This window comes from Tupaia chinensis, unplaced genomic scaffold (assembly GCF_000334495.1).
Source record: "Tupaia chinensis unplaced genomic scaffold, TupChi_1.0 Scaffold000637_1, whole genome shotgun sequence".
In the NCBI taxonomy this organism is placed as follows: Eukaryota; Metazoa; Chordata; class Mammalia; order Scandentia; family Tupaiidae; genus Tupaia; species Tupaia belangeri.
This window is the reverse complement of record NW_006160158.1, coordinates 241,730-263,629: the sequence shown is the minus strand read 5'-3', so window position 1 is coordinate 263,629 and position 21,900 is coordinate 241,730. Positions and strand designations below refer to the sequence as shown.

Genomic DNA, 21,900 nt, shown 5'->3' with positions numbered 1-21,900 from the left:
ACAAAGAGGTAAAATGGTACTGAACATGATTCAGAATTCAGAAAAGTATCTTTCATATGGACCAAAAACCTCACCAGAAAGACTGGCATTATTTGCCATAATACTACTAAACTACATAGGGTTTCAAGTCTAAATTCTTCATTAATTATCTTTGACCATTTAAGAGCAAATGTTTGGGAGAAGAAATTATGTTCCAATAAACTGAATTCCAAAAATGTAACTTCTTTTCTCCTTAATTTCTAGCTGCGCAGCTGGGCCTCAACACAGTCCTCATCACATATGTGTTCCAGCAGTTTGGGTGGTTTTTCTGCTGAGATATTCTAGAGAAATTTTAAGTTCGGAGGGGCAGCTTCTCTAAATGGTCTATAAAGTACGCCTCTGAGTTTCTGTGATTTATTATTTCTGCATCTTTAGTTTGATAGTCAGAAGCCAATGGGCCAGGAAAAGAAAAACCAGACATGGGTGAATGAGTTCATCCTGCTGGGGCTGTCCAGTGACTGGGGCACACAGGTCTCCCTCTTTGTGTTGATTCTGGCCATGTACTTAGTGACTTTTGTGGGAAATTCCCTCATTCTTCTTCTGATCAGACAGGATAGTAGGCTTCATACTCCCATGTACTTCTTCCTCAGTGTTCTGTCCTTGGTGGACCTCTGTTACGCAAACAGCATTGCCCCACAAATGCTGGCCCACTTGCTCTCAGCCAAAAAGTCCATTCCATTCTACAGCTGTGTGCTTCAGTTCTATGTTTCCCTGGCACTGGGTGGGTCTGAGTTCTTCCTGCTGGGAGCCATGGCCTATGACCGCTACGTGGCTGTGTGCCACCCTCTGCACTACACAGTCATCATGCATGAAGGGCTGTGCCTAAGGCTGGCTACTGGATGCCTGGTGGCTGGTTTTACAAATTCACTCATGGAAACAATCATCACTTTCCGGCTTCCCCTGTGTTACAATGTCATCAACCACTTTGCCTGTGAAACACTAGCAGTGTTGCGGCTGGCCTGTGGGGACATCTCCTTCAACAAGATCATGGTGGCTGTCTCAGGATTTCTGGTGCTTATGCTTCCCTGTTCCCTTGTTCTATTCTCCTATGCATACATAGTTGCTGCCATTTTGCGCATTCGCTCTATGCAGGGACGCAGCAAAGCCTTTGGGACATGTGCCTCTCATCTCACAGTGGTTTGCATGTGCTTTGGAGCTTCCATCTTCACCTACCTGGGCCCAAGGTCTGCCTCCTCAGTAGAGGAGGAGAAGATGGTTGCTCTCTTCTATGCTCTGGTGGCTCCCATGTTGAATCCCTTGATTTATAGCTTGAGGAATAAGGAAGTTATGGCTGCTCTTTGGAAAGTATTGGAGAAGTTTGGATAAAAGGTCAAGACTCAAAACTTGAATTTCATCTGCCCACCTGGTTTCATCAGTGTCTCAATGTATAAAGGAATGATCTTCAGCTTTGTCAAGCAGACCTGGTTTTTTTATTCTTCTGCTTCTAGCTGGCAAGTTTCTTGAACATCTTATTTTTATATTTTATTACTAAACAAGAAAACAGTATCTAGCTTTCAGATCATTTGCAAATATGAGAGATAATCTGTATAAAATGTCTGACATGGCATTGGTTATCTCTGGCTATGCCTATTTCACTTCTCTATGATGACTATAAAGGACAATTTCATTTTTCCCACTCCTATGGTTGCTCCCAGGATGTCTTATCAATACCCACAGGGACCCTGTTTGATTATATCACACACAGAAAAAGCCTATTAGAATGAAAGTCAAAGGTACACAATATAGGGACCAGCAGATGGTGTAATAGTTATGTCGCTGGACTCTCTCATGGCCAATCACAGTTCTAGTCTTGGACTCAGTGGCTTGAAGCTCATGCCAGGTATGTGTGCATGTGTGCCCTAAATTGCAAGAGGAGAATGAAGAAAAAGGGATTGCAGGGAACCAGCAGTTAGCGTAATGGCTATGTCGCTGGATTCCCACGTAGTCGACTGCGGTTCGTGTTCCGGACCCGGTGGCTTAAAACTCACGCCGGGCGTGTGTGCGTGCGTGCCCAAGATCCCGAGAGGAGAATGGAGGAGAAGGGATTGCGGCGTGACCATCCCCCCTGGGGGGTGATTTCTCGCTTTCTGTCTCTATGTCTCTCTCTGTCTGTCTGGCGAGCGCACGCGCCCTACAGTGAAAATCTCTCAAAAAAAAAAAAAAAAAGGGCTTGCAGTGTGGTCATTCCCCCTGTGGGGTGATTTCTCATTTTCTGTCTGTCTGTCTCTCCAGTGAGCACACATGCCCTATAGCAAAAATCTCCTTAAAAAAAAAAAAAAGAGCACATAATAAAATGTAATGTACTTTGTTTGAGATGATGACTAAGGGTAATACCCTTGATTTAATTATCACACACTGCACATATGCTTTGAAAAACTACATTGAACCACATAAAGATGTACAGTGAAATGTAAATAAGAAACTATAAAATCAAATAAAGAAATACAAAAATACAAAAAATTAATATGTTCCAAGCAGATTAGAGAGAACTGAGAGGGATTTGTTAAGTGACAGGTAAGGTAGTAATAAATAATCTGACTCAGTGGAGAAGAAAAAAAGAAGTAAAAGGGAATACATGATTTCTTGAACAAGGTAAGAAGTTCTAACACATGGAACACAATAGAAAAGTCTAGCACACATATAATGAAAGTGTCAAAATAAGAGAAAAAAAGAGACTGGAGAAAAAAGCATATGTGAATAACATGGCTTTATTCAATTTTCCGTTCTAATAGGTTTTTTTGTGTGTGATATATCTCAAACAGGGTCCCTGTGGGTATTGATAAGACATCCTGGGAGCAACCATAGGAGTGGGAAAAATGAAATTGTCCGTTATAGTCATCATGGCTTTATTCAATTTTATTCAATTTTCCCAAATTGAATAAAGACATCAGGCCATAGATACATAAAGTATTACAGATTTGAGACAGCAGAAATGCAGTGAAACCATACCTGGGTATATCAGAGTAAAACCATGTCAGACAAAAGCAATAAACTCTTTTCTTTTTAAAGCAGCCAGAGAGGAAAGTATTATTGCAAAAAGGGACCAAGATCGAAAGTATAGGCAGAAGCCTGTTGATGGTGCAGCAGTAATGCACCTGGATACACAAGGTCCTGAAGTTGTGTGCTGGGACTTCTCTGAGCATGCCAGGTGCATGCAAATGTGCTCATGATCTAGGCCATCCCCTGCTGGGGGTGTTTCTCTCTCTCTCTCCTTTATGTCTCTCTTTCTCCCAGAAGAAATATATAACTTTTTTTTTTAAAGTAATGGTAGGAGTGAAAAAAAAAAATCTCCTCCAAAAGAGGAATAGAATCCTCCCAATTCCAGCACAAGTCTTGTAAACAACATCAATATTATTTTACATCTGGGGAAAAGTCATGTCACTTTTCCAGACAAAGGAGCATTTTCACTGAGGAAAAAGCAATCTACCCTTACAAAAAGGGTTGAAATCCATTCAGGCTTAAATCTTGCACTGATACAAATAGAATCCACAAGGAAAGGAGCAGAAACTCCCACTTATGACCAGGCACAGATACAGAATTTCATTGTCATAATGAGTGGAATAAGGCAGAAACATGAATTTCCAAGCTTCATCTTTACAGTGCCTAAAACTGGGGCTGGATTAAGAAAACCAAGAATCTCCATGTCCTGTGCCCCAACACAAGCCTCACACAAAGAAAGCATCTACTTCTGGTGAAAGGGCAGAAGTATGGAGAGAGATAGCTGTCTTACAAAGGCAATGTTGTGTTTTGAGAAAGTTGGGTAGAGCAGGAACATTGATTACAGTTCCACAAGTTTTTAAAAATATAATACATTATATTTTTATAGTATTATATAAACATTATAATATAAAATAAATTTTTATATGCAATATTTTTAAAATATTATAAAACATATAATAAAGATCTATTGATAGATTAAGATCTATTCTTGGGGAGTTTATATATAGGAAATGCATGGTTGGTTCAACATCTGAAAATAAATTAAGTCAATGTATTTAATTTGTTAAGAGACTAAAATTAAAAACCATTGAACACTTCATCAGATGAACAAAAGGCAATAATTGCAATTTAACAGTGATCATGATAAAGACTAGAAAGCTAGGCATAGAAAGTAACTTCTTAACCAATCGAGAGTATCTACAAGTAACTTGCAGCTAATATCCATCATCTTTAATAGTGAAGGACTGACTGATTTTCCTCTAAGGTTGGAAACATGACTATATGTTCATGTTCACCTTTTCTTTTCAACTGGAAGTCCTAGCTAAAGTGATAAAGCCAGAAAAATAAACTAAATAAATGCAAATAAGAAATACATAAATAAAATTATTTTAATTCTCAGGCAAAATTATTACATATAGAGAAAATAACAAGAAATGTACAATGAGGCTTCCAGAACTAATAATGTAATTTGGGAAGATTGCAAAAAGCAAAGACAATATATAAAATGTAGATTAAATGCATGTGTGCGTGCATGTGTGTGTATACACAAAAACATCACTGAAAATGGTGAAATAAAGAATTCTAAGACTTCATACCTCCACAAAAACAACTAACAAATGGCAAAACTGTTGGAATAAACTTTTGCACAACCATAGAACAGATCAAAATGCACCACGAGCAGTGGGAAGGCTGATGGAGACAGAAGCTACTGTATTGTACTAAGAGAGTGCCAGGGCATTTATTTATTTGTTTAGTTTTTAGACAGATTTTTGTTATCAGGCACATACACTTGTCAGAGGGACAGAGAGAGACAGAGAGACAGAAAGTGAGAAATCACCCCCTCCCCAGAGGGGATGGCCATGCCACAATCTCTTCTCCTCCAATCTCTTCTTGGGATTTTCAGAATGCACGCACATGCACCTGGCATGAGTTTTAAGCCACCAGGTCTGGGACTTGGAATGCAATCGGCCACGTGGGAGTCCAGTGACATAACCAATAAGCCATCTCCTGGTCCTATGCTAGGGCATTTAAATCACCTACTGATCATCCCTTACTTTTCAAATTCGAGGCAGCCATGAAGGGTGGCAACTCACACTTCTGGTGCAGATTGTTCATACAAGAAAGAGCAAAATGGACCCTATTCTCAAAAAAAATTGATAGAAGTTTTTGATATATAAAGCATCTAACTTAAGGGCTTCTGTAAAGGATTATCTTTGTTTTGCTTGACGAGAAGTCAAGCAAAGGGCTGGGATTGCGTTCCCTGGCTGGGATAGCTTCCCAAGTGGTATTTGCTGAAGGAATTTAAAGGCAAAAGAATTGATTACAGCAGCCTTGGTCAAAAGTTAAGACTGGAGACAAGCAATAGACAGAAATTGGAAAGAAAGCTACATCAGGGATTAAAGGTTTGAAAAACTCAGGTGTACTTTAGAAAATTGAGAAAGCCATGCATATGCACAGGGCTGAATGCATGCTCAATGGTCTGAAAAGACCTTAAGATTTCAACTCTGGTGAACTTTAGGCTCTGCTTAATAACAAGTGAAGGCTAAGGCAGAGTTATGAATGGCCTATGTGTTGAAGATGTGCTCCAAACGGAACCAGGTATCTATCAGTTGGTGAATAACTAATGTACTGTTGTAGGTCTGTATATTGGAATACTTCTCAGCAATAATAGAGAACGAGTTGATCCTGACACCAAAAACAGCATCACCAAACAAAAACCTGGGCATGGTGCAGCAACATATGTAAGAGGACTCTGAAGAAAGATCAGCCACAGGACTCAGAATCTGAGGGATCTGCAGAAACCTCCAAATTGGAACCACCAAGAAGTACAGAATAAAAGGCTAAAAGAAAAGCCCATTTGGTAAAACTCACTTCTATGATAAGATTGTGTTTGTATACATTACGATTTTATTTGTATCTGCGATTATTTGCAGAAATTTTGACACAAGGAATCAAAGATCACTGTCACAGTAACTGATAGAATTCTCTCACAGTGGGTAAGCATTTTCTGTCTTTGAAGAAGTATGCTCTCCCAAGCATTCTGTCACCACAGTGGGTGACCAGAACATGGTTAGGGCAGCTGTGGTTACCACTGATGGATTCATATTGAAAGTTCATAGTTAATTTAAAATGGTCTATTTAAAGTATCTCAGAGTGTTTCTGGCACTTTGAGGTCAATTAAGACCAGAGATTTCAAAGAGCTGCCTCATTCTTATCTGTTGCAATTTGGTGTTTATATATCAGTCCTGTAAGAGAATGTGATTACCATAACCATGTGTTGCACCCCAGACTGAATTATTTGTAACTTTAAGTATTTTCATTTACCATTTTATCAAACTACAGGGAGTATGACTGCTTTACTTTTTTTTTTTTTTTAGAGAGGTTTTCGCTACAAGGCGCGTGTGCTTACCAGACAGACAGAGAGAGACAGAGAGACAGAAAGCGAGACATCACCCCCCAGGGGGGATGGCCACGCCACAATCCCCTCTCCTCCTTTCTCCTCTCAGGATCTTGGGCACACACGCACACGCACCCGGCGTGAGTTTTAAGCCGCCGGGTCCGGGACGCGAACTGCGGTCGACTACATGGGAGTCCAGCGACATAGCCATTACGCTAACTGCTGGTCCCACTGCTTTACTTTGTGTGATGTATTGTAAGAGCTCTGCAGGCAACAGGAGGTGAGATTCAGTAAACTAGAGCTTTGTTCCAGAACATGAAATATTGGTCAGGTGGGACCTAAGGACAGCTGAAAAAGCAACATTGACCCCCTCATAATAATTTCCTTAAAGTTTAAATTAATTACTTTTTTAAACAGTGATAGCAAATTACTTCTTTTTTTAAGGTTTATTACATAGGGCATGTGTACTTGAGAGAGAGAGATAGAGAGAGGGAAAGTGAGAAATCACCCTCAAGGGACATGGTCACACCATAATTCTTTCTCCTCAATTCTCTTCTTTGAACTTTGGGCAGACACACACATGCATTGGCATGATTTTTAAGCCCATGGGCTCAGGACTCGAACCAGGTAGTCAGCCATGTGGCATCCACACCACCTGTGCCCTCTCTCCCATCCCCCAGCCTTCTTTTCAGTCAGGATCATGGCATGCGCACATGTGCATATACAACAGGTTGACCTAGGACACGTACCCTGATCTTCTAGATGGCCTCCAGCGTTGCAGGGCATGTTGCTACCAGTGCACCCCTCTGTCTGGGTCCCATCATGATAAAGGTATTCAGCACACAATTAGGGTATAGCATTAAAACAAAAATTTTCATATAAACTGTTACTAAAATGAAGTAATTATCAATCTATTTTGGGTATCAATATTCCCTTGGAGAATTTATATGGTCATTCTGTTTTAATTAATCCAAAGATTGAATAAAAATCTGCAAATAGAGATTTAAACACAGGATGTTTTCTTCTCTTCATCTTTTAACCAAGGATAAATTAAAGTCTGGCTTTTTTCCAAGTGTGGCCATAAGTGATTTTCCCCCGTATGAAACCAATATCATAAAGAACAAGTAAGATGCCACAATGGCAAAGAGAAATTTCTATTGGATCCCATAAGACAATTGCACGGTCATTATTAAAGTTCTTTTCTCTTGGGTCTTGGCAGAAATGCAGAGCAAGTCTTGATACTCTATAAAGCCCTCAGAGTCCAAACAACCTCCAAGCCTTGTGTGCCTGAATCCACTGCAGACTTGTCAGGAGGGTGATGGGTGCCCTGGCCCCAGGGCGTTGGAGAAGCCTTCCCCATGCCAGATCAGGGACAAGTGCATTCCTAGCACCTAGGGCTCCTCTCTCACCCAGCCCTGGATATCAGCTTGGAAGCAGTAGGGTAATCTGTGCCCATTCACTCCTTCTAGGTTTGGAGAGTGGGTTTCTCACACCTGTTCAGTACTTGAATATTTTTTGTCTACTTTTTCCTAATTTAGAACCAGTGAAGAATTTCTTTTCCCATTCTGTCCCATCAAAGGCTGCTAAGCCAAGGTAAGTTTTCCCCTGCAGAGCATCTGAGCATGTTTCTAACCAGGCAGGCAGTTCTGTTTCAGGCGACTGCACTCAGTGTTGTTTATGTCCTAAATGTCTAATGCCCCTCCATTCCACCACCCTCAAATCCCAACCATCAGCCAGGATGACATTTTCATCTTCCAAGTGCTAAGTGCAGCCAGTTATGCAGAGAGCAGAGAAGGCAAGCTCTCCTACTACTTTTGAGAGGCATCTTTTGGTGGGACTAGAAATAAGTGCCCCTGATTCTGATCCCACCTCCGGATCCTGACCATGCTCCCCACATCCCCTGTCCTGCAGACTGATGCATCTTCCTGGAACCTGTTTGTGATGGTGGTTACAAAAGCTGCTGCTTTCCTAGCAGGGATGGAGTTTATGTTTACATCAAATACATTTCTTGGAACCTACATTTGTACAGAATCTATGTTAGAGGAAAGTGCATATGCAGCAGGCAGCAGAATGGAAAAAAGTTAGATGTTTGATTCTAGATCTATGGTAAAATTTACTCTGAGTAGTAACACACTGGGGTGTGCTTTAATAGAGTAAAAATCAGGAGTAAAATATGCAGATTTACAGTGAAGTAATACACATAAATACTATCATGCTCCCCAACAGTATGCAATAATTAGTGCCTATTTAGTTTTATTTAGCTGGTAAGAAATAAGTAAATCCTCTATTTTCACAGAACTTCTTCTGGGAGTGCAAAAGTTATTTTTGTGAACAGCTAGATATGTGTATGTATGTGTTTCTTAATTTCTATATTAACATTAGGTGGGTGATTTTCCCCCTTCTTTGTGTGACTTTAGGTGTCTGCTATAACAATGTCTTCCAACTGGCCTATCAGTCTCTGGTGTGGCTACCCTGTCGCATCCAAATTCATGTTCTTCATCAAAGTCAGGTTACAATATCAGGATGTCATTTTGCTGACAAACATTCGGTGATTACTTAATTGTTTACACTACAGAATAAGGATAATTTTTAAAATTTTCACCTTAGGGTAAATGCATGAGAGAGGAAGAGAGAGAAAGCGAGAGAGAGAGAGAGAGAGAGAGAGAATAGAGTAAAATATGCAGATTTACAGTGAAGTAATACACATAAATACTATCATGCTCCCCAACAGTATGCAATAATTAGTGCCTATTTAGTTTTATTTAGCTGGTAAGAAATAAGTAAATCCTCTATTTTCACAGAACTTCTTCTGGGAGTGCAAAAGTTATTTTTGTGAACAGCTAGATATGTGTATGTATGTGTTTCTTAATTTCTATATTAACATTAGGTGGGTGATTTTCCCCCTTCTTTGTGTGACTTTAGGTGTCTGCTATAACAATGTCTTCCAACTGGCCTATCAGTCTCTGGTGTGGCTACCCTGTCGCATCCAAATTCATGTTCTTCATCAAAGTCAGGTTACAATATCAGGATGTCATTTTGCTGACAAACATTCGGTGATTACTTAATTGTTTACACTACAGAATAAGGATAATTTTTAAAATTTTCACCTTAGGGTAAATGCATGAGAGAGGAAGAGAGAGAAAGCGAGAGAGAGAGAGAGAGAGAGAGAGAATACTCCCCAGTGGTGTGTGGTCATGCCACAATCTTTTTTCTTCCTATTTTCCAGCCATTCAGAATCCTGGGCACACATGTACACACCTGGCACCTTGCTGCCAGGACTGGGATTCAAACCCCAGTTGGCCATGTGAGATCTGGTTTCCTTCTACCTAGGCACGTAACCTCTACGCTAAGGGGCTAGTCCTACAGGACAAGGTCTCCATATGAAGGTCTCCATGATCCAGCCCTTGTCAGCATCCTCTCTGTTTCTCTCTCTCCCTCACTCTCCTTCCCCTCCCATCCCTTTTCTACTCATTCACTCACTCCCAGTTTGCCCACTCACGCAGAATCAGGCCATAATGAGTCGCTCCACTGAGGCTGCTCGGCTCTTTCAGATCACTGGGCCTTTGTTCCCTTTATTTATCTGCCTAAAATGCCTCTTCCTTTCCATAATAAATAAATTCATTATTCGTCTTTCAAAACTTAACCGGTGATGATCTTTTAATGATATATTTATCAGACATTTCTATGTGTTTGTCTCTAAGTTGTGTGTCTGATTGAATATATACTTGTACCATTACTTATTTAAAATTTATGTCACTTTATTTCTTCTAAGAGGGAGAGAGGAGGACTGAAAGAGAAAGAGAAAGGCACCCCCAACAGTATCTTCACACCACAATCCACCTGTCTCCTCTGGCTGGGATCACAGGCGTGAATGTGCATGCCTGTGTGCTCAGGGAGGTGCTGGGATGTGAACCCTGGACTTTTCTCATCAGTTCAGTTCATTACTTCTACCACCAGCACCTGGCCCTTGCTTTATTTTTTTAAAATCTTATCTCTAATAGCTTGTACCTGCAATAAAATTTAAGTAGGACTAGAGAATATTTCCTAAAAGAGTCACAAATTTTAAATGTGAAAAGTTGTGGTAAATCCAAAATCTGATTTTCTTCATCCACATGTGAGTCAGTGGGTCAAGGGCAGGGTTTTGCAGTCAGCAGACTGAATTTCACTATAATTCCAATTCTGTCACTCTCTAACTTGGAAATCCTGCTTGATTTGTCTAAACCATGCTGTCTTCTGAGAAATTAGAAAACGAAAAAATGTCATTTGTGAATTACATGAGATATTATACGAAAAGTACTTGGCAAACTTCCTGGCACCTAGTGATCCTTCAGTAAATTATCAGTAGAGAATATTCCGGACTGTTAAAACTAATCAAAACATAACCCTCCCAAATTCCTGTCCATTGTCTCCTCAGCAGTGAGGATCATGCCTGGAAGTGTCTCAAGTCTTTCTATCTTCGTATATGGCCACACCTCTCTTACTGGATAAGCCTCATGTCTGAGATCCTTTTTTGATTTCTCTCTCTCCCTGATCTGCCATGTCCAAATCATCATGTACTGTTAAAAATTCAACTTTTTTGTTTCCTTTTAAAGTTTTTGCAGGACTTTTTTTCTTTTCTCTCTTATTCATTTATTTTACATTTAATTATTATACATCTTAGTGTACAATATAGTTTTTTTTTTTTTTTTGAGAGGTTTTTGCTATAGGGTGTGTGCGCTCACCAGAAAGACAGAGAGAGACAGAGAGACAGAAAGCGAGAAATCACCTCTTCAGGGGGGATAATCACACCGCAATCCTTTCTCCATTCTCCTCTTGGGATCTTGAGCACTCATGCATACGTGTCCAGCTTGAATTTAAGCAACAGGTCTGGGACTCAAACTGCAGTCCACTACATGGGAGTTCAATGACATAGCCATTATGCTAACTGCTGGTCCCACAATACAGTTTTTTTTCAAACCATGCATGCATTACATGTCAATCAAGTCAAAGTTCTTACTGTATACATCATCCTCTACAGATAACCTTCTATTGGTGTGCCTGTTAAATACAAGGTGGATGAATATAGAGGGTTTAATGCTAAATGAAGCAAGCCAGGCTATGAAACATTTTGCCCCCCCCCCCTTTTTTTCTCTTTTTAGAGGCTTTTTCTATAGGGCATGTGTGATCGCCAGAGAGACAGAGAGACAGAAAGCGAGAAATCACCCCCCGGGGGGATGGCCACACTGCAATCTCTTCTCCTCCACTCTTCTCTCGGTATCTTGGGCACACACACACGCACCTGGCGAACCGCAGTTGACTACTTGGGAATCTAGTGACATAGCCATTAAGCCAATTGCTGGTTCCGAAAGATTTTGCTTCTAAAATATATCTTAAATCCACCATGTTCTTTTCCAAACCCATGGTATTCAAGGTCACTGTTACCTTTTCTGAATAGCCTCCAATTCATTTCACAACCCTCTCTCCTGCCCCTACAGAGTCCATTTTTTTAAATTTACTTCTTTAAAAAAAATTTTTTTTTATTTTTTATTATCATCATAATCTTCTTTATATTACATTGGATTACATATAACTTTACAGTGTATTACATTGCTTTTTCAAAAGGAAATGCCATGCATGTCAGTCAGTACAGAGACATTAATCTCCCCGCTTCAACATTCAATATCTTTTCTATGTTTTCCCCAATCATTATTATTATTATTCTAATTATTTTTTTACAGAGTCTATTTTGAAACACCAGAATTATCTTTCCATAACATAAATCACATCATGCCTCACTCACCTTTAATTCTTTGATTGCTTTCATTGCATTCAGATCCCTCGTGCTATCCTATGGGGCTTGCACATTATGGTCCTACCTGTCTTCCTCCTCTTCCCCACCCATCGCAGGACAGCAGTGGAAGGATCATTTCAGCTCTGCTACCTCTTACCTGAGCTCTTCAAAGGGCTGCTGTTCTGAAACCCTTCTCTGCCTACATGTCACCTCCTCAAAAGTCAGAAAGACCATCTCTAATCCCTAGTATCATTTTGTTTTTAAGTCATCATAGAAGATATCTCGAATTTTGTTATGCATTTTTGTCTTTAATTATTTAAAAAAATCTCCATCCAGAGACCAGCACTCCTACCCTAACTTAAAGCTCCCCAGAAATGAGGCCCAATGTTGTTTGCTGGCCCTTCTGCTTGGCTCATAGTATAGCCCCCTCTCCCCTGTTGACCTACACTTGTCCTTACTGTGCTGAAACAGTGAAGGGAGAGCCTGTTCATATCACTGTCACGGACGGGTCATATAAATTACATTTACAGGGCCTCATTTGGACTTTTCGTTATTTGATCTCTTCCCCTCTACTAATTTTTTGGAAGTATATATTGAATTGCCAATGCCATTTTTACTGTTCTGTGGTACACTGCCCCATAACCTAGTCTACTTCTTTACATGCATTTTTTTGTCTGTTAATCATTTTCTCCCGAATCTTCCTTTCACCTCCCCATAATGACATAAACTGAATAAATATTAATATTCACATTTACTTAAGAAAAAACTGGATATTCGAAAGGGCAAGATTTTGATATTATATAGCAAGTCAGTGACAGACCTGAGACTTGAATGAGGTCCAAGTCTTTAATCTGGACAGTCCAACATTCCCCTCTTCACCTTCTTCCCCCACCTCACGATCGTGACAGCTACTCTGTTTCCAGTGATAGTAGAAAAAAGAAAGGAATAGAGTGTACAAGATAAGCAACTTGTAAAAACTTCCAGAGCTCCGTCAGAAAGGCCTCGTGCCTTTGGAATTGACAGTGTAAGATGGACTACAGAAGTTTCATAGCTCCCTTTGGAGGTGTTCATGAAGGCAGTGCAGTATAGACAGGGCATGGGTTTTAGACGTCTTTCTTGCACTGCAGTGGGAACTTGATAAGTTACCAGGGGACTTCAAAAACTTCACAGAGAAATCAAATTAAAGTGCAAGTTTACTTTTGCACAAAAAAGGGTAAAATCCTTGCAGTTTTTTGTAATATACATTTTCTATGAGTTTGTTGAAGACCTTCCATTACTTAATACCTACCTGAAGCTCATTTTCTTCATTATTAAATATTAATATTATAAAATAACATATATGAAAAGAGCTAGAGAGACTACATGGGAATTAAATTATGCACAAAATGTACCAAGTTTATAGTTTAAAGCATAATATTTATAAAAGATTGACCTATTTAATTTTATTTATATTATTGATATTATTATTAAGTTTGCTATAGAACACATGCACTTATCAGAGAGAGACAGAAAGAGAGAGAGAAAGTAAGAAAGCAAGTCATCAGGTCTGGGATTTGAACAGCAGTCAACCATGTTGGGGTCCAGTGCCCCAACCACTAAGCCACCTGCTGGCTCCCCATAATACGTTATTAATAAATGAAAACTGTTGTTGTTGATAGTCAGAGTAGGCAAGGTTGAAAGTCTGACCAGGAATTCTTCTCCCCCAGGAGAGCCAAGCCTTGTGTCTCTAACATGGAAGTGGAGAACCAGACCCGGGTCTCCAAGTTCATCCTGGTGGGGTTCCCTGGGAATTTGAGCATGCGCACAGCAGTGTTCCTGACCTTCCTCGTGGCTTATATTCTGACAGTAGCTGAAAACGTGATCATCATCGTGTTGGTGCAGCAGAACCGGCCGCTGCACAAGCCTATGTACTTCTTCCTGGCCAACCTGTCCTTCTTGGAGACCTGGTACATCTCTGTCACTGTGCCCAAACTGCTGTTCAGTTTTTGGTCTGTGAGCAACAGCATCTCTTTCACTCACTGCATGATACAGCTGTACTTCTTCATCGCGCTCATGTGCACGGAATGTGTGCTCCTGGCTGCCATGGCCTATGACCGCTACGTCGCCATCTGCCGGCCACTTCACTACCCTACCATTATGAGCCATGGGCTCTGTTTCCGCCTGGCTCTTGGCTCCTGGGCCATTGGCTTTGGCATCTCTTTGGCAAAGATCTACTTTATCTCCCGGCTCAGCTTCTGTGGCCCGAATGTCATCAATCACTTCTTTTGTGACATCTCTCCAGTGCTGAATCTGTCCTGCACAGACATGTCCATAGCTGAGTTGGTAGACTTTGTTCTGGCACTGGTCATCTTCCTCTTCCCACTCTCCATCACTGTGTTGTCCTACGGGTGCATTCTGGCTACTGTTTTACGCATGCCCACGGGAAAGCAGAAAGCATTTTCCACTTGTGCCTCTCACCTCGTGGTAGTCACCATTTTCTATTCAGCCACTATTTTCATGTATGCCCGACCCCGGGCTATCCATGCCTTCAACATGAACAAGATTATTTCCATTTTCTATGCCATTGTCACCCCTGCTCTCAACCCTTTCATCTATTGCCTAAGGAACCGAGAGGTCAAAGAAGCTCTGAAGAAACTGGCCTATTGCCAGGCCGTAGGGTCTGATTAGTCTATTAAGATTGATTTAGAAAGAAAGGATTGATTGAGTGCCTGCTCTTCCTTTGTCCATCCTTTCTCCTTTTGTGCTTCTGCTGGACATGACCCATGTTAATAAGACACCACCACGTCCACAGTAATCACAGGTTCTTGGTCAACAGACCTGTACCCTTTATACAAAGAGCTAGGGAAAAGAAATGCTTGGTGATCCAAAATTCGAAGGCTGTGAGTAAATACATAACTGAATCATGTGAGAAGAAAAATGGCCATATACGAGTTAGCTGTTTTGGATTCTAGCAGGCATTATGAGCTCTGGAGCCAACAGATTTGGTGGTGGGTTCCTGACTTTCTGTCCTCCTGACACTAATGGAGGTCATGGCTCCTACAGTAACACTATTCTCAATGTGCTAGAGTTGTTTGTGGTAGCAGAGGCTAGAGACTGCTTCTCTAGTCCTCCCAACACAATTTTCAAGCACTGCTCACCTGCATTAAATCTCTCAGAAAGAGTGCTTTTCTTTATCTGTGAATAAACTTTATCTTTCCTTTTTTTGTGAGTAAACTTTATGAATAATTTACACAATTATATCTTGCCTTGTGATGTAACTGATACAGTTGTCTCTTATTGAATTTTATATTTCCTTTCAAGACATCACATGTTTACTTGTATCTCCTAAGAGATATGCGTAAAATAGATGACCAATAAATATCATCAGATATGTTAATTACTGAATTAAACTTGTCCTCATCATGCTCTTTTTTCCAATCTCAATGTTTCCTCATTCCCCCGTCTTTTTCTTCTACTTTCCCTGGCCGCACTATCTACACTCTCATCTCAGAAACAAGTAATCTGCCCGATTTTAGAATCTGACAGATTCTCATTTCCTGTCATAATGATTCTCAGCTCTCCTCACTACTTACCTGTCACACTAGAGCTTTTTGATCAAATATGTCCACACAATCACAGAGGGATACATAGATAATGCCCATTTTTGATTCATAGTTTTGCCAGTGACAAAGGTCATTATACTTTAAGTTCTATTCAATCTAATATGTCAAATCAGCATTAATTTATTTATTGGAATAGTTTTAAACAAGAGAACTTAACATTTTCAACATTTTTTTTAATCTAAGAACAAATGACACTGCAAAGAATGTTTTCTCTCTCTCTCTCTCTCTCTCTCTCTCAAGTAAGAAGTATTAGATGGGATTTTTCCCCCATTTTACAAACTTTCAGGGCAGATATTGGAGGGAGTAAATAACATAAAACCACAGACAGTGGGGAGCTGTGGTCAAATGTCCTGGTCTCCTGACTGAGCCCTGAGTCTTTTCTCTAGTGGAAGAAGCCTCCCTAGAGAGAAATAGGCTTCTGCAGAGGCCAACTAGGGAAACTAATTGTGAAGGGATATGGTTAGAATAATGAATTGCTATACCTAAAGCACAATTAATAAAATTAAAATGGACAAATGTGAAATTTAGGTTCCAGAAAGGAAGAGAAACAAAAATAAAAGCACACTTCACTTTAGAGAATAAATGTGCAACACCCCTCTCTTTCCATAAACCTCAATGCTCGTAAAAGAGATAATTGAATGTTTGCTCCTGGAATATATTTCAGTTCCTTAATGCTATAAAATGATCATGAGTATATTTTCATTTAAAACCCAGACACATAAAAATTACTTTCTGGAAAATTCAGATGAGTCAAACTATGATGACAATAATAGAGGGAAATTAAACATGTGCATTAAGAACAGTCAAAGGCGTGTTCAGTGGGGATCGGGAAATTAGGGCAAAGAACTCTGACTACAATCTAGCTTTTAGCTCCCAATATATTTTAGTTATTTATTGCTAAATATGTGTGTGCTCATTGGAGAGAGACGGAGGGTGGGGCGGTGAGAAATCATCCCCTGGAAGTACAGCCATGCCACAGTTCCTTCTTCTTCATTTTTCTCTTGGTATTTTGGGCATGTATACACTGAACATGGTTTGATTTTCAAGCTTCTGGGTCTGGGAATTGAACTACATGGCTGGCTCTTTAGGATCCAATGCCTTAACCTCCAACTCACTGACTGATGCTGAAACAAGCTACTTGTAAGGTGAAACACACAGGGCAAGGTGGAAGTTTTAGGCCAACCTTTTTAGTATTATATGTTTTTGAGGGTGTGTTTATGCTCAGAAAATTTGTCTTGTATGCTATAAAGGTGTAAAGTGATTAAATGTAAAAAAAAAAAATAAGTCTCGTAGTCGATTTTAGTAGCTTACCCTGAGATTTCATTATCACCAACCAAAGTTTTAATGAAGTTCATGAAACAAAATATAAATATATTAATCATACATGTGGTATATATTTTGTCACTATAACCACTCATTTATTCAACTAATATTTATTAAGTACCTACTATATACTTGTAGAAAACCAATAATAACATGCAAAAATGTGTCACTGTCACGATAAGAGCAGATAACAAATAATATATTTGCATACATGTAAGACATACATGGGGTCGACTGGTGGCTTACAAAAAGATATGTTCATATTGTCAACCTGGAACTCATGTACATGAATTTACTTGGGAAATGGATCTTTGAAATGTAATAAAGTTAAGAATATCAAGCTGGGAGCATCCTGGGTTATCCCTGTGGGCTCTAAGTCTAGTGACAAGGTCCATATTGAGTAAAGAAGGGATCACTGCAGAGGAAAGGCCATGTGAAGATGGACGTAGAGATTGCAGTCATGTTTCTGCAGGCCAGAATGCTCACACCACTAGAAGCTGAAAGACAAAGGTAAGGGTTCTTCCCCAGAGCTTTTAAAGGAAGCACAGCTTGTTTGACACTTTGATTTCTGGCCTCCAGGACTAAGAAAAACATAGTTCTATAGTTTAAAGTCATCAAGTTTGTGGTAATTTGTAATGACAGCCCTAGAAACCTAGTACCCATACCAATTAAAGAGATAGTAAATGCTATGGGGAGGCCAAAGTGGCTGGGATAGAGAGTAAAAGGCAAGCATAGCCAGAGATAAGATGAAAGAAAGCAGGAGGCTGGGTGGTTCTGGACCTTTGCAAGCCATTGGAAGAAAATCTTGGGTCTTATTCTAAGTGAGATGGGAAGCCATTGAAAGAGTTTGAACAGAGGGGTGACATGGTCTCTTTGTTGTAAACAATCATTCTAGCTGTCAGTGGAGAACAGATCTCTGATGAACACAGGAATTTCCCCAACTTAAAAGTGTGGGCATCAGCAGGAGCAAATATCTCTTCAGAGAATTGCAGACACATACCTTCCAGAGTCCCTGTAACAGGAATGTGCCAATCATAAAAATCATCATACATACCAAAGAATGTCCTCTCTATGAGAATAGCTATTTATAGTTATTTTATTTTTATTTTCAGTTAGGATGCAATTTACCAATCAGGAGTCTTTTTTTTTTTCCCAAAAAAGTATTATGGACCAATTATGTAGTTGATACATATCATCTTTCTGGTTTCCAGGTCAGTAGAGCCAAATTCATATACTAGATAGGCCAAGCTACTCAATGACCTACAAAGGGTTGTGGTATTTAAAAAACTCACTTCTTGGTTTACTTTTAGGACTTGAAATGCATTAGGAGTTGAGTTTTTTGTTGTGTTGTTGTTACTGTGTGTTTGTTTTTATCAGAAGTGATTAGCAGTTTGTTTGGGGTTTCTTGGTCAATAAATCTATAAAGTTTGGCACACTTTTTTTTTCCTTTGGTCCCATCAAATTGGGCTAGTAATAAAAACAAAACTATTGAGTTTAGAATTAGGTCTAGGAACTTCTATATGTTTTAGAAGTAAGTCTTCAATGTCACTTCCCCTATTTCTTTTTAACTACATACACTTTAGCTCCCAGTCCTGGATAACTTGGTATATTGGTCCCCTGGTAAATAACTGATACCTGCACTTGGCCCCAAGGCTGCATCCCTATGAGTAAATGTCTTTTTACAACAGGAATAAAAACTTCTGTCAGGAATAGTAAATATTTCAGGACTTCCCTGAATGGAGTTCATCTTAGCTAGCAATAGAGTTCAGCATTTTATTCTCTTCAGGCTTAAGACTACTGGAGTGGCTGACAATTTGAAATGCTGGCTAAAGACCAAAAATGATTGTTTTAGCTAAGAAACACCTATGTGCTTTTCCTTGTCTTCAGATGCTTACAGCCCCTGTTCATTTCTATCTAGTTGAATTGCAGGAAGTAGCTAACATACCCATAGTCTGAAAATTTCCTGTGATGTCTGTTTTTCTATCTTGTGCCTACGAAGCTAGGTACAGGTCTGAATCACAAGGGAGCAGAGGTTGCATTTGTTTTCTTTCTCTGTGCCTTTTCATTTTCTATCAGTACCTCCATTGGCTCAATCTATTCAGTAGCCAGGCAGCAAAGGAAGGCCAGAGATGTAGACGGTAAGATCCAGTTTCTTAGTCATTGAACAAGTCAGAGAATAGATATGCAGCTGTAGGGTGGGGCAAGACCGGTGGAAAATAAGCAGCATGGTGATATCCTTAGAAACAGCAGGCAAGGAAGGCTTAGGAAGAGCTAACAGTTTCCAAAAAGCCTAGACAATGAAAAGAAGCCAGTCATGAAAAGTTAAAATGTAGTGACAGACAGACAAGCACAGGTTTGAGGACTAGGCGACCAGTTCGAAGCTAGTTCTTGCTATGCACGTAATCTTACTATGTCTCAGTTTTCTCTCATCTATAAAACAAAGACTAGGGGGACCAGCAGTTAGCCTAATGGCTATGTCCCTGGACTCCCACGTAGTCGACCGCGGTTCGAATCCTGTACCTGCTGGCTTAAACTCACGCCAGGCGCGTGTGCGTGCGTGCCCAAGATCCTGAGACGAGAATGGAGGAGAAGGGATTGCGGCATGGCCATCCCCCCTGGGGGGCTGATTTCTCACTTTCTGTCTCTCTGTCTCTCTCTGTCTGTCTGGCGAGCACACGTGCCCTATAGCAAAAATCTCTCCAAAAAAAAAAAAGAAAAAAAGAAAAAAACAAAGACTAAAAATGATATTTCTATTACATTGTTTTGAAAACTGAACAAATACATACAGGTAAACAGACTAGTGTGTAGCATATAGTAAGTATAAATAAGCTATTTTATTTTATTTATTTATTTTTAAAGAAAATTTGCTATAGAGTGTGTGCACTCTCCAGAGACAGAAAGAAAGAAAGAGAGAGAGAAAATAAGAAAGTGCCCCCTCTGGCCCCAGGGGGATGGCCACACCACAATCCCTTCTCTTCCATTTTCCTTTCAGGATTTTGGGCATTCACATGCATGCACTGTAGTGCCCAAAAACTCAAACTGCACAATTGACCACGTGGAATCCAGCCACCTTAACCACTATGCTGTTCCTATTATTTTATTTTTATTTAGGACAAATGTATCATGGGCAGAGCAAAAACTGTGTGTAAAAACTCTTTTGTCTTTGTACAGTGTTTCATTCATTAGAGGGACACACACACACACACACACACACACACACACACAAGAAGGACACTTCTGAGGCCCAGAGACACTTTGGGATCAGAGGCGTGGTAGGACCAGCTTTGACCCCACATGTACACTTGTATGTGGGGAAGCATGTTATATTGGAATATAAAGCTTATCCATTCTACGATTTCTGATGTACAGCAGGGTGTATGTGGGAGCTGACTGAAATTTACATGCTATTAAAATTATGAAGTATTGAATAACAAAACAGCCTTTCCTTTGGCTGTGAAGGTTGTCATGGGAACAATAGAGCTCAGATCTAACAGTAGCTAATGCAGCTATTGAATTGTATTGACCACTGGGAAGTTTCCCTTTTAGACTCGTGTTTTGACAAAGACATTGGAAGGCTCCCTTGGTGAGCCAAGGCTATGGAGTCAGTAACAATCTCCTAATAAGAAAAAAAAGCCATAGGTATACATACTAAAATGTAAGAAGTGTTTATTCTGGAGTGGCCATATTTCAGTTTTTGTATTTCTTCCTTCTCCCTCAGCATTCCTTTTCCTTCACTACCATGTATTTTTTACCTTTTTTTTTTTTTCCTGTTTAAAAATACTATGTAGAGCAAGCCCAGTGGCCTAGTGGTTAAAAAAGCTGGATCCCACATGGCATAGCCCAACATGAAGTTTGAGTCCTGGCTCCAGGAGCTTAAAAAACATGCTGGGTGTGTATGTGTGCATGTGTATGTGTGTATGTGTGCATATGTACCCAAAATTCTGACAAGGATGGAGAAATAGAGCAAAAGGGATTGCATGACCACACCCCTTTGGGAATCCTTCTCTGTTTCTCTCTGGCAAGCACAAGCTCTCACTAGCAATATATATATATATATATATATGTGTGTGTGTGTGTGTGTGTGTGTGTGTGTGTGTATAAATTTCTAAGAAAAAATAATTTCCCACCCTCCCATTTAAAATGTGAATCTGTTATCTGTTGCAATTAATCTCCTCTTTCCAATGCTTCAGTGTTTCTCTCCATCCCCTGCAGTCAGAGGCCACGTCCCACTCCTGCTCACAGGCTCTCCACGCTGTGTTCCTGCCTGTGCATCTCATCTCAGTACCAGACTCTCCTGCAGTGCTGCCCACCTGATACTTTTTTTTTTTTTAAATCTTTATTGCCTGATACTTCTGACCAGCACCTTAGGCTCTCAAACTTCTTACAGTTTCCATAGCACCACATGGTAGTTCAGGCCTCCCTGTCTTTGTTCAGGCTGTTGACTGGGCCTAAAACATCCTTTATTCTTTGGTTGGTAATATTTGTCACTCTTCTGGTTCAACTTAAGCATCTTCTCCTCCAAGAACCTTACTCATCAGTGCTTACCTCCTCACGAGAGGTACAATCAGGCAGTCCTGTCATCTCGTCTCTGAGGTTCAAAGAAGCAAGAATAGTGTCTTACTTATTTGTTGTGCCCCTAGAGTCAATCTGAATACTTGGCACACAGTTAATGTTTAGTAACATTGCTAAACTAAGCTAAAGCAGAATCAGTGTTTCTAAGAAGGAAAGGGACAAGGATGTTTCCTGGGATCATGCATGAGTATTTATTTTTCCAATGTTATTTTAAATGTCTTGAAAACTTTCCTTCAGAAGAGTATCTGAAAGGTCTA

The 21,900-nt window shown here is 40.0% G+C and overlaps 2 protein-coding genes across 2 annotated transcripts; both read left to right on the top strand.

Moving 5' to 3' along the window:
* The first annotated feature begins 432 nt into the window (after window positions 1-432).
* On the top strand, window positions 433-1,365 carry LOC102471496 (olfactory receptor-like protein OLF3). The gene has a single exon (XM_014592027.1). The coding sequence runs from the start codon at window positions 433-435 to the stop codon at window positions 1,363-1,365; it is 933 nt and encodes a 310-aa protein (XP_014447513.1).
* Window positions 1,366-13,877: 12,512 nt separating this feature from the next.
* OR6B1 (olfactory receptor family 6 subfamily B member 1) lies at window positions 13,878-14,813 on the top strand. Its single transcript, XM_014592032.1, has one exon. The coding sequence runs from the start codon at window positions 13,878-13,880 to the stop codon at window positions 14,811-14,813; it is 936 nt and encodes a 311-aa protein (XP_014447518.1).
* Window positions 14,814-21,900: the final 7,087 nt, after the last annotated feature.